Source organism: Coregonus clupeaformis, chromosome 36 (assembly GCF_020615455.1).
Source record: "Coregonus clupeaformis isolate EN_2021a chromosome 36, ASM2061545v1, whole genome shotgun sequence".
NCBI lineage: Eukaryota > Metazoa > Chordata > Actinopteri > Salmoniformes > Salmonidae > Coregonus > Coregonus clupeaformis.
Genome location: NC_059227.1, coordinates 39,249,130 through 39,264,501, shown reverse-complemented (window position 1 = coordinate 39,264,501; position 15,372 = coordinate 39,249,130). Strand labels below are relative to the sequence as shown.

General features: G+C 40.5%; 1 protein-coding gene across 1 annotated transcript in view; it reads left to right on the top strand.

The window, feature by feature from the left end:
- Positions 1-14,719, top strand: part of tbx18 (T-box transcription factor 18) — a 29,250-nt gene extending 14,531 nt beyond the window's left edge. The window contains exons 7-8 of the mRNA XM_041865421.2: positions 3,501-3,592; positions 13,634-14,719. Coding sequence (XP_041721355.1) covers positions 3,501-3,592; positions 13,634-14,193 — 652 coding nt within the window. The 3' untranslated portion in view covers positions 14,194-14,719. The remainder of the gene's footprint in view (positions 1-3,500; positions 3,593-13,633) is intronic.
- Positions 14,720-15,372: the final 653 nt, after the last annotated feature.

The following is a 15,372-nucleotide window of genomic DNA, read 5'->3' as shown; positions in this document are numbered from 1 at the left end:
TGTCCAGGCCCATCTGAAGTGCATTTGGATGATCCAGAAGAGGATTGGGAGAATGTCATATGGTCAGATGAAACCAAACTATAACTTTTTGGTAAAAACTCAACTCGTCATGTTTGGAGGACAAAGAATGCTGAGTTGCATCCAAAGAACACCATACCTACTGTGAAGCATGGGGTTGGAAACATCATGCTTTGGGGCTGTTTTTCTGCAAAGGGACCAGGACGACTGATCCGTGTAAAGGAAAGAATGAATGGGGCCATGTATCGTGAGATTTTGAGTGAAACCCTCCTTCCATCAGCAAGGGCATTGAAGATGAAACGTGTTTGGGTCTTTCAGCATGACAATGATCCCAAACACACCGCCCGGGCAACGAAGGAGTGGCTTCGTAAGAAGCATTTCAAGGTCCTGGAGTGGCCTAGCCAGTCTCCAGATCTCAACCCCATAGAAAATCTTTGGAGGGAGTTGAAAGTCTGTGTTGCCCAGCGACAGCCCCAAAACATCACTGCTCTAGAGGAGATCTGCATGGAGGAATGGGCCAAAATACCAGCAACAGTGTGTGAAAACCTTGTGAAGACTTACAGAAAACGTTTGACCTGTGTCATTGCCAACAAAGGGTATATAACAAAGTATTGAGAAACTTTTGTTATTGACCAAATACTTATTTTCCACCATCATATGCCAATACATTCATAAAAAATCCTACAATGTGATTTTCTGGAATTTTTTTCCTCATTTTGTCTGTCATAGTTGACGTGTACCTATGATGAAAATTACAGGCCTCTCTCATCTTTTTAAGTGGGAGAACTTGCACAATTGGTGGCTGACTAAATACTTTTTCCCCCCACTGTATATATATATATATATATATTGTATGACCAAATTTTTTTTAAATTACACTACCGGTAAAAAGTTTCACAATACCTACTCTTTCAAGGTTTTTTATTTATTTTAAACTATTTCTTTAATTTGTACTATTTTCTACATTGTAGAATAATAGTGAAGACATCAAAACTATGAAATAACACATATGGAATCATGTAGTAACCAAAAAAGTGTTAAACAAATCAAAATATATTTGAGATTTGAGATTCTTCAAATAGCCACCCTTTGCCTTGATGACACCCTTTCCTGTTTCCAGGCGGCAGGTAGCTTAGTGGTTAAGAGCGTTGTGCCAGTAACCGAAAGGTTGCTGCTTCTAATCCCCGAGCCGACTAGGTGAAAAATCTGTCGATGTGCCCTTGAGCAAGGCACTTAACCCTAATTGCTCCTGTAAGTCGCTCTGGATAAGAGCGTCTTCTAAATGACTAAAATGTAAAAATGACAGCTTTGCACACTCTTGGCATTCTCTCAACTAGCTTCATGAGGTAGTCACCTGGAATGCATTTCAATTAACAGGTGTGCCTTCTTAAATGTCAGTTCGTCAAATTTGTCAGGAGAACGCTACCTGCCCGAAGTTTGGTGGAGGAAGAATAATGGTCTGGGGCTGTTTTTCATGGTTTGGGCCCCTTAGTTCCAGGGAAGGGAAATCTTAATGCTACAGCATACAATGACATTCTAGATGATTGTGTGCTTCCAACTTTGTGGTAACAGTTTGGGGAAGGCCCTTTCCTGTTTCAGCATGGCAATGCCCCAATGTACAAAGCGAGGACCATACAGAAATGGTTTGTTGAGATCGGTGTGGAAGAACTTTACTTGCCTGCACAGAGCCCTGACCTCAATCCCATCGAACACCATTGGGATGAATTGGAACACCAACTTCAGTGCCCAACCTCATTAATGCTCTTGTGGCTGAATGGAAGCAAGTCCCCACAGCAATGTTCCAACATCTAGTGGTAAGCCTTCCCAGAACAGTGGAGGCTGTTATAGCAACAAAGGGGGGACCAACTCCATATTAATGCCCATGATTTTAGAATGATAATTTCAATAATGTCCACATATTTTTGGTCATGTAGTGTATATTATAAACATACAAGTGTGTGTGTATATATATACGCTACCAGTCAAAAGTTTGGACACACCTACTCATTCCAGGGGTTTTCTTTATTTGTACTATTTTCTACATTGTAGAATAATAGTGAAGATATCAAAACTATGAAATAACACATATGGAATCATGTAGTAACCAAAAAAGTGTTCAGCACATTCTTCAAATAGTCACCCTTTGCCTTGATGACAGCTTTGCACACTCTTGGCATTTTCTCAACCAGCTTCATGAGGTAGTCACCTGGAATGAATTTCAATTAACAGGTGTGCCTTCTTAAAAGTTAATTTGTGGGATTTCTTTCCATCTTAATGCGTTTGAGCCAATCAGTTGTGTTGTGACAAGGTAGGTGGGGTATACAGAAGATAGCCCTATTTGGTAAAAGACCAAGTCCATATTATGGCAAGAACAGCTCAAATAAGCAAAGCGAAACGACAGTCCATCATTACTTTAAGACATGAAGGTCAGTCAATACGGAAAATTGAAAGAACTTTGAGAGTTTCTTCAAGTGCATTCGCAAAAACCATCAAGCGCTATGATAAAACTGGCTCTCATGAGGACCGCCACAGGAATGGAAGACCCAGAGTTACCTCTGCTGCAGAGGATACGTTCATTAGAGTTGCCAGCCTCAGAAATTGCAGCCCAAATAAATGCTTCACAGAGTTCAAGTAACAGACACATCTCAACATCAACTGTTCAGAGGAGACTGTGTGAATCAGGCCTTCATGGCTGAATTTCTGCAAAGAAATCACTACTAAAGGACACCAATAAGAAGAAGAGACCTGCTTGGGCCAAGAAACACGAGCAATGGACATTAGACCGGTGGAAATCTGTCCTTTGGGCTGATGAGTAAAAATGTGAGATTTTTGGTTCCAACCGCTGTGTCTTTCTGAGACGCAGTGTGGATGAACGGATTATCTCTGCATGTGTATTTCCCACCGTAAAGCATGGAGGAGGAGGTGTTATGGTGTGGGGGTGCTTTGCTGGTGACACTGTCTGTGATTTATTTAGAATTCAAGGCACACTTAACCAGCATGTCTACCACAGCATTCTGCAGCGATACGCCATCCCATCTGGTTTGGGCTTAGTTGGACTATCATTTGTTTTTCAACAGGACAATGACCCAACACACCTCCAGGTGTGTGTATAATATACAATATATAACTGTGTGTGTATAATATACAGTATTTTACTGTGTGTATAATATACAATATATAACTGTGTGTATAATATACAATATATAACTGTGTGTATAATATACAATATATAACTGTGTGTATAATATACAGTATATAACTGTGTGTGTATAATATACAGTATTTTACTGTGTGTATAATATACAATATATAACTGTGTGTATAATATACAGTATATAACTGTGTGTGTATAATATACAGTATTTTACTGTGTGTATAATATACAATATATAACTGTGTGTATAATATACAGTATATAACTGTGTGTATAATATACAATATATAACTGTGTGTATAATATACAGTATAACTGTGTGTTCCAGGATGGGTCTGGAGGCTCTAGTAGAGTCATATGCGTTCTGGCGTCCGTCTCTCAGATCCCTGACATTTGAAGACATCTCTGGAATTAAGCAAGGTGAGACAGAGTTTCTTCAAATTTATGAAATCTCTCTTCAAACAAGAATCCTCAACCCAAACTTAAAAAACAACAACTAAAAACATACTGTTGTGCTGGTCTTACTGTTGTACTGGTCATACTGTTGTACTGGTCTCACTGTAGTACTGGTCATAATGTTGTCTTACTGTTGTACTGGTCTCACTGTTGTACTGGTCATACTGTTGTCTTACTGTTGTACTGGTCTCACTGTTGTTCTGGTCTCACTGTTGTACTGGTCATAATGTTGTCTTACTATTGTACTGGTCTCACTGTTGTACTGGTCATAATGTTGTCTCACTGTTGTACTGGTCTTATTGTTGTACTGGTCTTATTGATGTACTTGTATCACTGTTGTACTGGTATCACTGTTGTACTGGTCTCACTGTTGTACTGGTATCACTGTTGTACTGGTCTCACTGTTGTACTGGTCTTAATGTTGTACTGGTCTCACTGTTGTACTGGTATCACTGTTGTACTGGTCTCACTGTTGTACTGGTCTTAATGTTGTAGTGGTATCACTGTTGTACTGGTCTCACTGTTGTACTGGTCTTATAGTTGTCTTACTATTGTACTGGTCTCACTGTTGTACTGGTCTCACTGTTGTACTGGTCTCACTGTAGTACTGGTCTTATAGTTGTCTTACTGTTGTACTGGTCTTATTGTTGTACTGGTCTTATTGTTGTACTGTTCGTACTGTTGTACTTGTCTCATTGTTGTACTGGTGTCACTGTTGTACTGGTGTCATTGCTGTACTGGTCTTAATGTTCTCCTACTGTTGTGATGGTCTTAATGTTGTCTTACTCGTGTTGTACTGCTCTCAATGTTGTACTGGTCTTACTGTTGTACTGGTCTCACTGTTGTACTGGTCTTATTGTTGTACTGGTCTTATTGTTGTACTGGACTTACTGTTGTACTGGTCTCATTGTTGTATTGGTGTCACTGTTGTACTGGTGTCATTGTTGTACTGGACTCAATGTTGTACTGGTCTTATTGTTGTACTGGTCTCATTGTTGTACTGGTCTTATTGTTTTACCGGTATTGTTGTTGTACTGGTCTTATTGATGTACTGGTCTTACTGTTGTACTGGTCTTTTTGTTGTACTCGTCTTACTGTTGGACTGGTCTTACTGTTGTACTGGTCTTACTGTTGTACTGGTCTCACTGTAGTACTGGTCTTACTGTTGTTCTGGTCTCACTGTTGTACTGGTCATAATGTTGTCTTACTGTTGTACTGGTCTTATTGTTGTACTGGTCTTATTGATGCACTTGTATCACTGCTGTACTGGTATCACTGTTGTACTGGTCTCACTGTTGTACTGGTCTCACTGTTGTACTGGTCTTATTGTTGTACTGGTCTTATTGATGCACTTGTATCACTGCTGTACTGGTATCACTGTTGTACTGGTCTCACTGTTGTACTGGTCTCACTGTAGTACTGGTCTCACTGTTGTACTGGTCTTATTGTTGTACTGGTCTTATTGATGCACTTGTATCACTGCTGTACTGGTATCACTGTTGTACTGGTCTCACTGTTGTACTGGTCTCACTGTTGTACTGGTCTTATTGTTGTACTGGTCTTATTGATGCACTTGTATCACTGCTGTACTGGTATCACTGTTGTACTGGTCTCACTGTTGTACTGGTCTCACTGTTGTACTGGTCTTAATGTTGTAGTGGTATCACTGTTGTACTGGTCTCACTGTTGTACTGGTCTCACTGTTGTACTGGTCTCACTGTAGTACTGGTCTTATTTTTGTACTAATCTTATTGTTGTACTGGTCTCACTGTTGTACTGGACGTATTGTTGTACTGGTCTTAATGTACTGGTCTTACTGTTGTACTGGTCTTATTGTTGTACTGGTCTTATTGTTGTACTGGTCGTACTGTTGTACTTGTCTCATTGCTGTACTGGTCTTAATGTTATCCTACTGTTGTGATGGTCTTAATGTTGTCTTACTCTTGTTGTACTGCTCTCAATGTTGTACTGGTCTTACTGTTGTACTGGTCATACTGTTGTACTGGTCTCACTGTAGTACTGGTCATAATGTTGTCTTACTGTTGTACTGGTCTCACTGTTGTACTGGTCATACTGTTGTCTTACTGTTGTACTGGTCTCACTGTTGTTCTGGTCTCACTGTTGTACTGGTCATAATGTTGTCTTACTATTGTACTGGTCTCACTGTTGTACTGGTCATAATGTTGTCTCACTGTTGTACTGGTCTTATTGTTGTACTGGTCTTATTGATGTACTTGTATCACTGTTGTACTGGTATCACTGTTGTACTGGTCTCACTGTTGTACTGGTATCACTGTTGTACTGGTCTCACTGTTGTACTGGTCTTAATGTTGTAGTGGTATCACTGTTGTACTGGTCTCACTGTTGTACTGGTCTTATAGTTGTCTTACTATTGTACTGGTCTCACTGTTGTACTGGTCTCACTGTTGTACTGGTCTCACTGTAGTACTGGTCTTATAGTTGTCTTACTGTTGTACTGGTCTTATTGTTGTACTGGTCTTATTGTTGTACTGTTCGTACTGTTGTACTTGTCTCATTGTTGTACTGGTGTCACTGTTGTACTGGTGTCATTGCTGTACTGGTCTTAATGTTCTCCTACTGTTGTGATGGTCTTAATGTTGTCTTACTCGTGTTGTACTGCTCTCAATGTTGTACTGGTCTTACTGTTGTACTGGTCTCACTAATGTACTGGTCTTATTGTTGTACTGGTCTTATTGTTGTACTGGACTTACTGTTGTACTGGTCTCATTGTTGTATTGGTGTCACTGTTGTACCGGTGTCATTGTTGTACTGGACTCAATGTTGTACTGGTCTTATTGTTGTACTGGTCTCATTGTTGTACTGGTCTTATTGTTTTACCGGTATTGTTGTTGTACTGGTCTTATTGATGTACTGGTCTTACTGTTGTACTGGTCTTTTTGTTGTACTCGTCTTACTGTTGTACTGGTCTTACTGTTGTACTGGTCTTACTGTTGTACTGGTCTCACTGTAGTACTGGTCTTACTGTTGTTCTGGTCTCACTGTTGTACTGGTCATAATGTTGTCTTACTGTTGTACTGGTCTTATTGTTGTACTGGTCTTATTGATGCACTTGTATCACTGCTGTACTGGTATCACTGTTGTACTGGTCTCACTGTTGTACTGGTCTCACTGTTGTACTGGTCTTATTGTTGTACTGGTCTTATTGATGCACTTGTATCACTGCTGTACTGGTATCACTGTTGTACTGGTCTCACTGTTGTACTGGTCTCACTGTTGTACTGGTCTTAATATTGTAGTGGTATCACTGTTGTACTGGTCTCACTGTTGTACTGGTCTCACTGTTGTACTGGTCTCACTGTAGTACTGGTCTTATTTTTGTACTAATCTTATTGTTGTACTGGTCTTATTGTTGTACTGGTCTCACTGTTGTACCGGACTTATTGTTGTACTGGTCTTAATGTACTGGTCTTACTGTTGTACTGGTCTTATTGTTGTACTGGTCTTATTGTTGTACTGGTCGTACTGTTGTACTTGTCTCATTGCTGTACTGGTCTTAATGTTATCCTACTGTTGTGATGGTCTTAATGTTGTCTTACTCTTGTTGTACTGCTATCAATGTTGTACTGTTCTTACTGTTGTACTGGTCTCACTGTTGTACTGGTCTTATTGTTGTACTGGTCTTATTGTTGTACTGGACTTACTGTTGTACTGGTCTCATTGTTGTATTGGTGTCACTGTTTTACTGGTGTCATTGTTGTACTGGACTCAATGTTGTACTGGTCTTATTGTTGTACTGGTCTCATTGTTGTATTGGTGTCACTGTTGTACTGGTGTCATTGTTGTACTGGACTCAATGTTGTACTGGTCTTATTGTTGTACTGGTCTCATTGTTGTATTGGTGTCACTGTTGTACTGGTGTCATTGTTGTACTGGACTCACTGTTGTACTGGTCTTACTGTTGTACTGGTCTTAACGTTGTACTGGTCTTACTGTTGTACTGGTCTTAATGTTCTCCTACTGTTGTACTGGTCTTATTGTTGTACTGGTGTCATTGCTGTACTGGTCTTAATGTTCTCCTACTGTTGTGATGGTCTTAATGTTGTCTTACTCTTGTTGTACTGCTCTCAATGTTGTACTGGTCTTACTGTTGTACTGGTGTCATTGTTGTACTGGACTCAATGTTGTACTGGTCTTATTGTTGTACTGGTCTCATTGTTGTACTGGTCTTATTGTTGTACTGGTCTCATTGTTGTATTGGTGTCACTGTTGTACTGGTCATATTGTTGTACTGGTCTCATTGTTGTATTGGTGTCACTGTTGTACTGGTGTCATTGTTGTACTGGACTCACTGTTGTACTGGTCTTACTGTTGTACTGGTCTTAACGTTGTACTGGTCTTACTGTTGTACTGGTCTTAATGTTCTCCTACTGTTGTACTGGTCTTATTGTTGTACTGGTGTCATTGCTGTACTGGTCTTAATGTTCTCCTACTGTTGTGATGGTCTTAATGTAGTCTTACTCTTGTTGTACTGCTCTCAATGTTGTACTGGTCTTACTGTTGTACTGGTGTCATTGTTGTACTGGACTCACTGTTGTACTGGTCTTATTGTTGTACTGGTCTTACTGTTGTACTGGTCTTAACGTTGTACTGGTCTCACTGTTATACTGGTCTTACTGTTGTACTGGTCTTACTGTTGTACTGGTCTTACTGTTGTACTGATCTTAACGTTGTACTGGTCTCACTGTTGTACTGGTCTCACTGTTGTACTGGTCTCACTATTATACTGGTCTTACTGTTGTACTGGTCTTAATGTTCTCCTACTGTTGTACTGGTCTTACTGTTGTACTGGTCTTACTGTTGTACTGGTCTTACTGTTGTACTGGTCTTAATGTTGTCTTACTGTTATACTGGTTTTCATGTTGTACTGGTCATAATGTTCTCCTACTGTTGTACTGGTCTTACTGTTGTACTGGTCTTACTGTTGTACTGGTTTTACTGTTGTACTGGTCTTAATGTTCTCCTACTGTTGTACTGGTCTTACTGTTGTACTGGTCTTAATGTTCTCCTACTGTTGTACTGGTCTTACTGTTGTACTGGTCTTACTGTTGTACTGGTTTTACTGTTGTACTGGTCTTAATGTTGTTATACTGTTGTACTGGTCTTACTGTTGTACTGGTCTTATTGTTGTACTGGTCTTACTGTTGTACTGGTCTTAATGTTGTACTGGTCTTAATGTTGTCTTACTGTTATACTGGTTTTCATGTTGTACTGGTCATAATGTTGTTATACTTTTGTACTGGTCTTACTGTTGTACTGGTCTTATTGTTGTACTGGTCTTACTGTTGTACTGGTCTTAATGTTGTACTGGTCTTAATGTTGTCTTACTGTTATACTGGTTTTCATGTTGTACTGGTCATAATGTTGTTATACTTTTGTACTGATCTTACTGTTGTACTGGAATTGCTGTTGTACTGGTTATACTGTTGTACTGGTCTTACTGTAATACTGGTTATACTGTTGTACTGGTCTTACTGTAATACTGGTTATACTGTTGTACTGGTCTTACTGTTGTACTGGTCTTACTGTTGTACTGGTCTTATTGTTGTACTGGTCTCATTGTTGTACTGGTCTCACTGTTGTACTGGTCTCACTGTTGTACTGATCTTACTGTTGTTCTGGTCTCACTGTTGTACTGGTCATAATGTTGTCTTACTGTTGTACTGGTCTCACTGTTGTACTGGTCTTACAGTTGTACTGGTCTTACTGTTGTACTGGTCTTACTGTTGTACTGGTCTTATTGTTGTATTGGTCATAATTTTGTCTTACTGTTGTACTGGTCTCACTGTTGTACTGGTCTCACTGTTGTACTGGTCTTACAGTTGTACTGGTTTTACTGTTGTACTCGTCTTACTGTTGCGCTGGTTTCACAGTTGTACTGGTTTTACTGTTGTACTGGTCTTACTGTTGTACTGGTCTTATTGTTGTACTGGTTTTACTGTTGTACTCGTCTTACTTTTGTACTGGTCTTATTGTTGTACTGGTCTTAATGTTGTACTGGTCTAATTTGTGTACTGGTCTTACTTTTGTACAACAGTAAGGTCTTGCTCATTTACTTATCTTAATGTTATCCTATCGTTGTACTGGTCTTAATGTTCATTTACCACTGTACTGGTCTTACTGTTGTACTGGTCTTAACGTTGTACTGGTCTAACTGTTGTACTGGTCTCACTGTTGTACTGGTCTTATTGTTGTACTGGTCTTATTGTTGTACTGGTCTTAATGTTGTCTTACTGTTATACTGGTCTTATTGTTGTATTGGTCTTAATGTTGTCTTACTGTTATACTGGTCTTCATGTTGTACTGGTCTAACTTTTGTACTGGTCTTCTTGTTCTTCTGGTCTCACTGTTGTAATGGTCTTTCTTTAGACATACTATTGTACTGGTCTTTTGTTGAACTGGTCTTACTGTTGTACCGGTCTCATTGCTGTACTGGTCTCATTGTTGTACTGGTCTTACTGTTGTACTGGTCTCATTGTTGTACTGGTTTTACTGTTTTACTGGTCTCACTGTTGTACTGGTCTGACTGTTGTACTGGTCTTACTGTTGTACTCGTCTTACTGTTTTACTGGTCTCACTGTTGTACTGGTCTGACTGTTGTACTGGTCTTAATGTTGTACTGGTCTTAATGTTGTCTTACTGTTATACTGGTTTTCATGTTGTACTGGTCATAATGTTGTTATACTTTTGTACTGGTCTTACTGTTGTACTGGTCTTATTGTTGTACTGGTCTTACTGTTGTACTGGTCTTAATGTTGTACTGGTCTTAATGTTGTCTTACTGTTATACTGGTTTTCATGTTGTACTGGTCATAATGTTGTTATACTTTTGTACTGATCTTACTGTTGTACTGGAATTGCTGTTGTACTGGTTATACTGTTGTACTGGTCTTACTGTAATACTGGTTATACTGTTGTACTGGTCTTACTGTAATACTGGTTATACTGTTGTACTGGTCTTACTGTTGTACTGGTCTTACTGTTGTACTGGTCTTATTGTTGTACTGGTCTCATTGTTGTACTGGTCTCACTGTTGTACTGGTCTCACTGTTGTACTGATCTTACTGTTGTTCTGGTCTCACTGTTGTACTGGTCATAATGTTGTCTTACTGTTGTACTGGTCTCACTGTTGTACTGGTCTTACAGTTGTACTGGTCTTACTGTTGTACTGGTCTTACTGTTGTACTGGTCTTATTGTTGTATTGGTCATAATTTTTGTCTTACTGTTGTACTGGTCTCACTGTTGTACTGGTCTCACTGTTGTACTGGTCTTACAGTTGTACTGGTTTTACTGTTGTACTCGTCTTACTGTTGCGCTGGTTTCACAGTTGTACTGGTTTTACTGTTGTACTGGTCTTACTGTTGTACTGGTCTTATTGTTGTACTGGTTTTACTGTTGTACTCGTCTTACTTTTGTACTGGTCTTATTGTTGTACTGGTCTTAATGTTGTACTGGTCTAATTTGTGTACTGGTCTTACTTTTGTACAACAGTAAGGTCTTGCTCATTTACTTATCTTAATGTTATCCTATCGTTGTACTGGTCTTAATGTTCATTTACCACTGTACTGGTCTTACTGTTGTACTGGTCTTAACGTTGTACTGGTCTAACTGTTGTACTGGTCTCACTGTTGTACTGGTCTTATTGTTGTACTGGTCTTATTGTTGTACTGGTCTTAATGTTGTCTTACTGTTATACTGGTCTTATTGTTGTATTGGTCTTAATGTTGTCTTACTGTTATACTGGTCTTCATGTTGTACTGGTCTAACTTTTGTACTGGTCTTCTTGTTCTTCTGGTCTCACTGTTGTAATGGTCTTTCTTTAGACATACTATTGTACTGGTCTTTTGTTGAACTGGTCTTACTGTTGTACCGGTCTCATTGCTGTACTGGTCTCATTGTTGTACTGGTCTTACTGTTGTACTGGTCTCATTGTTGTACTGGTTTTACTGTTTTACTGGTCTCACTGTTGTACTGGTCTGACTGTTGTACTGGTCTTACTGTTGTACTCGTCTTACTGTTTTACTGGTCTCACTGTTGTACTGGTCTGACTGTTGTACTGGTCTTACTGTTGTACTGGTCATACTGTTTTACTGGTCTTACAGTTGTACTGGTCTTACTGTTGTACTGGTCTAATTGTTGTACTGGTCTTACTGTTGTACTGGTCTCATTGTTGTACTGGTTTTACTGTTTTACTGGTTCTCACTGTTGTACTGGTCATGTACTGTTGTACTGGTCTTACTGTTGTACTGGTCATACTGTTTTATTGGTCTCACTGTTGTACTGGTCTTTATGTTGTACTGGTCTCACTGTTGTACTGGTCTTTATGTTGTACTGGTCTCACTGTTGTACTGGTCTTACTGTTGTACTGGTCTTACTGTTGTACTGGTCTCATTGTTGTACTGGTCTTATTTTTGTACTGGTCTTATTGTTGTACTGGTCTCACTGTTGTACTGGTCTTATTGTTGTACTGGTCTTATTGTTGTACTGGTCTTAATGTTGAACTGGTCTTACTGTTGTACTGGTCTTACTGTTGTACTGGTCTTATTGTTGTACTGGTCTTACTGTTGTACTGGTCTTACTGTTGTACTGGTCTCACTGTTGTACTGGTCTTACTGTTGTACTGGTCTCATTGTTGTACTGGTCTTACTGTTGTACTGGTCTCATTGTTGTACTGGTTTTACTGTTTTACTGGTCTTACTGTTGTACTGGTCATACTGTTTTATTGGTCTCACTGTTGTACTGGTCTTTATGTTGTACTGGTCTCACTGTTGTACTGGTCTTTATGTTGTACTGGTCTCACTGTTGTACTGGTCTTACTGTTGTACTGGTCTTACTGTTGTACTGGTCTCATTGTTGTACTGGTCTTATTTTTGTACTGGTCTTATTGTTGTACTGGTCTCACTGTTGTACTGGTCTTATTGTTGTACTGGTCTTATTGTTGTACTGGTCTTAATGTTGAACTGGTCTTACTGTTGCTGGTCTTACTGTTGTACTGGTCTTATTGTTGTACTGGTCTTACTGTTGTACTGGTCTTACTGTTGTACTGGTCTCACTGTTGTACTGGTCTTACTGTTGTACTGGTCTCATTGTTGTACTGGTCTTACTGTTGTACTGGTCTCATTGTTGTACTGGTTTTACTGTTTTACTGGTCTCACTGTTGTACTGGTCTGACTGTTGTACTGGTCTTACTGTTGTACTGGTCATACTGTTTTACTGGTCTCACTGTTGTACTGGTCTTTATGTTGTACTGGTCTCACTGTTGTACTGGTCTTTATGTTGTACTGGTCTCACTGTTGTACTGGTCTTACTGTTGTACTGGTCTTACTGTTGTACTGGTCTCATTGTTGTACTGGTCTTATTTTTGTACTGGTCTTATTGTTGTACTGGTCTCACTGTTGTACTGGTCTTATTGTTGTACTGGTCTTATTGTTGTACTGGTCTTAATGTTGAACTGGTCTTAACGTTGCACTGGTCTTAATGTTGTACTGGTCTTTATGTTGTACTGGTCTTATTGTTGTACTGGTCTTACTGTTGTACTGGTCTTACTGTTGTACTGGTCTCACTGTTGTACTGGTCTCATTGTTGTACTGGTCTTATTGTTGTACTGGTCTCACTGTTGTACTGGTCTTATTGTTGTACTGGTCTTATTGTTGTACTGGTCTTATTGTTGTACTGGTCTTATTGTTGTACTGGTCTTATTTTTGTACTGGTCTTATTGTTGTACTGGTCTTATTATTGTACTGGTCTCATTGTTGTACTGGTCTTTATGTTGTAATTGTATTTTCTTACTACCACTGACTTTGCTGATGTATTGAGTTATACTGACTGTGAATGTGATTTGTGGTCCTTGTATCTACCTTTATTGACAGGAAGTTGTTCTTCCTCAGAGCGTCTGCTAAATTAATAAAAGGTTAATGTATCTGATTCATTTTGTTTAGTGATATTACTGTGTCTGTCTCTCTGCAGGAGCTCCAGGGCCCCGTGGAGGCGTAGGATCGTCTCACCTGCTCTCCTCTTCTCCTTGCTCCTCCCCCTTCCAGGTGTGGCCTCTCTCTCCCCCAGACTACACCTGCAGTCGGCCGACACACCCTCACACACCCCTACATCGCTACGGTAACCTCCCCGAGCCCTTCCCCCATTCTACGTCGCGAGGACCATCAGCCTATGACAGTGAAGGATTCTGCTCTATGTCCCTCCCTCCCTCTCAGATTGGTTATCTACAAAACCCCGCTCACCAGGGTTACGGAAGTCTCCGCCTCCACTCCCCCCCATACGGTCTCTACGGTTACGCCTTCCCCCCCTCCCCCCGCCTCGTAGCCAGCCCAGACAAGATGGCGGCTGCTTCTGCCGCTGCAGCCAATCAGAACCCTTTTCTCTGCTCTTCCCCCAGCGGAACCCTGGCGGACAGTCTGGGCATGCTCAGTGGAGGCCAGCAGGCCAACCTCCTTTTTGACTCTCGGACGCTGGGAATGGCTGGCAGCCAGTCGGGAGGAGGGGCTTCACAGGTCACTACCCACATGGGCTGAGAAATACCCTGACCCCTGACCCCCGGGGTTGCTATCGCAAATAGCTGCTGCTCTGGGTGGAGGGTGGGTTCTGAACTCTGGAATTAATCACCATCCAATGAGGATTGACGAGACATCTCACTGACCTATGGGGAGACAGAGAGCGTTGGAGAGATGGAGAGAGAGAGGAAAGAGAGAGCGAGAGAGAGAGAGAGAGAGAGAGAGAGAGAGAGAGAGAGAGAGAGAGAGAGAGAGAGAGAAAGGGGAGGGAACAGCTTTAGTGACGTTTCTATGAGCACTAAGAAAGATAAAGAGAGAACGTCCAACTCCGCTGACTAAAGGGATATTTTTATTAGGTACCTGTTGTTGTTGTTGTTGTTGTTATTAAAGGACTAAATGGACAGAAGCTTCTGAGAGACTGAAACAGCTCCAGTGGAGGGTAGATGTCTTGTACAAGTCTGGAGTCCTGAGAGAGTAAATACACCAGACCGTAAATACACCAGACCGTAAATACACCAGACCGTAAATACACCAGACCGTAAATACACCAGACCGTAAATACACCAGACCGTAAATACACCAGACCGTAAATACACCAGACCGTAAATACACCAGACCGTAAATACACCAGACCGTAAATACACCAGACCGTAAATACACCAGACCGTAAATACACCAGACCGTAAATACACCAGACCGTAAATACACCAGACCGTAAATACACCAGACCGTAAATACACCAGACCGTAAATACACCAGACCGTAAATACACCAGACCGTAAATACACCAGACCGTAAATACACCAGACCGTAAATACACCAGACCGTAAATACACCAGACCGTAAATACACCAGACCGTAAATACACCAGACCGTAAATACACCAGACCGTAAATACACCAGACCGTAAATACACCAGACCGTAAATACACCAGACCGTAAATACACCAGACCGTAAATACACCAGACCGTAAATACACCAGACCGTAAATACACCAGACCGTAAATACACCAGACGTAAATACACCAGACCGTAAATACACCAGTAAATACACCAGACCGTAAATACACCAGACCGTAAATACACCAGACCGTAAATACACCAGACCGTAAATACACCAGACCGTAAATACACCAGACCGTAAATACACCAGACCGTAAATACACCAGACCGTAAATACACCAGACCGTAAATACACC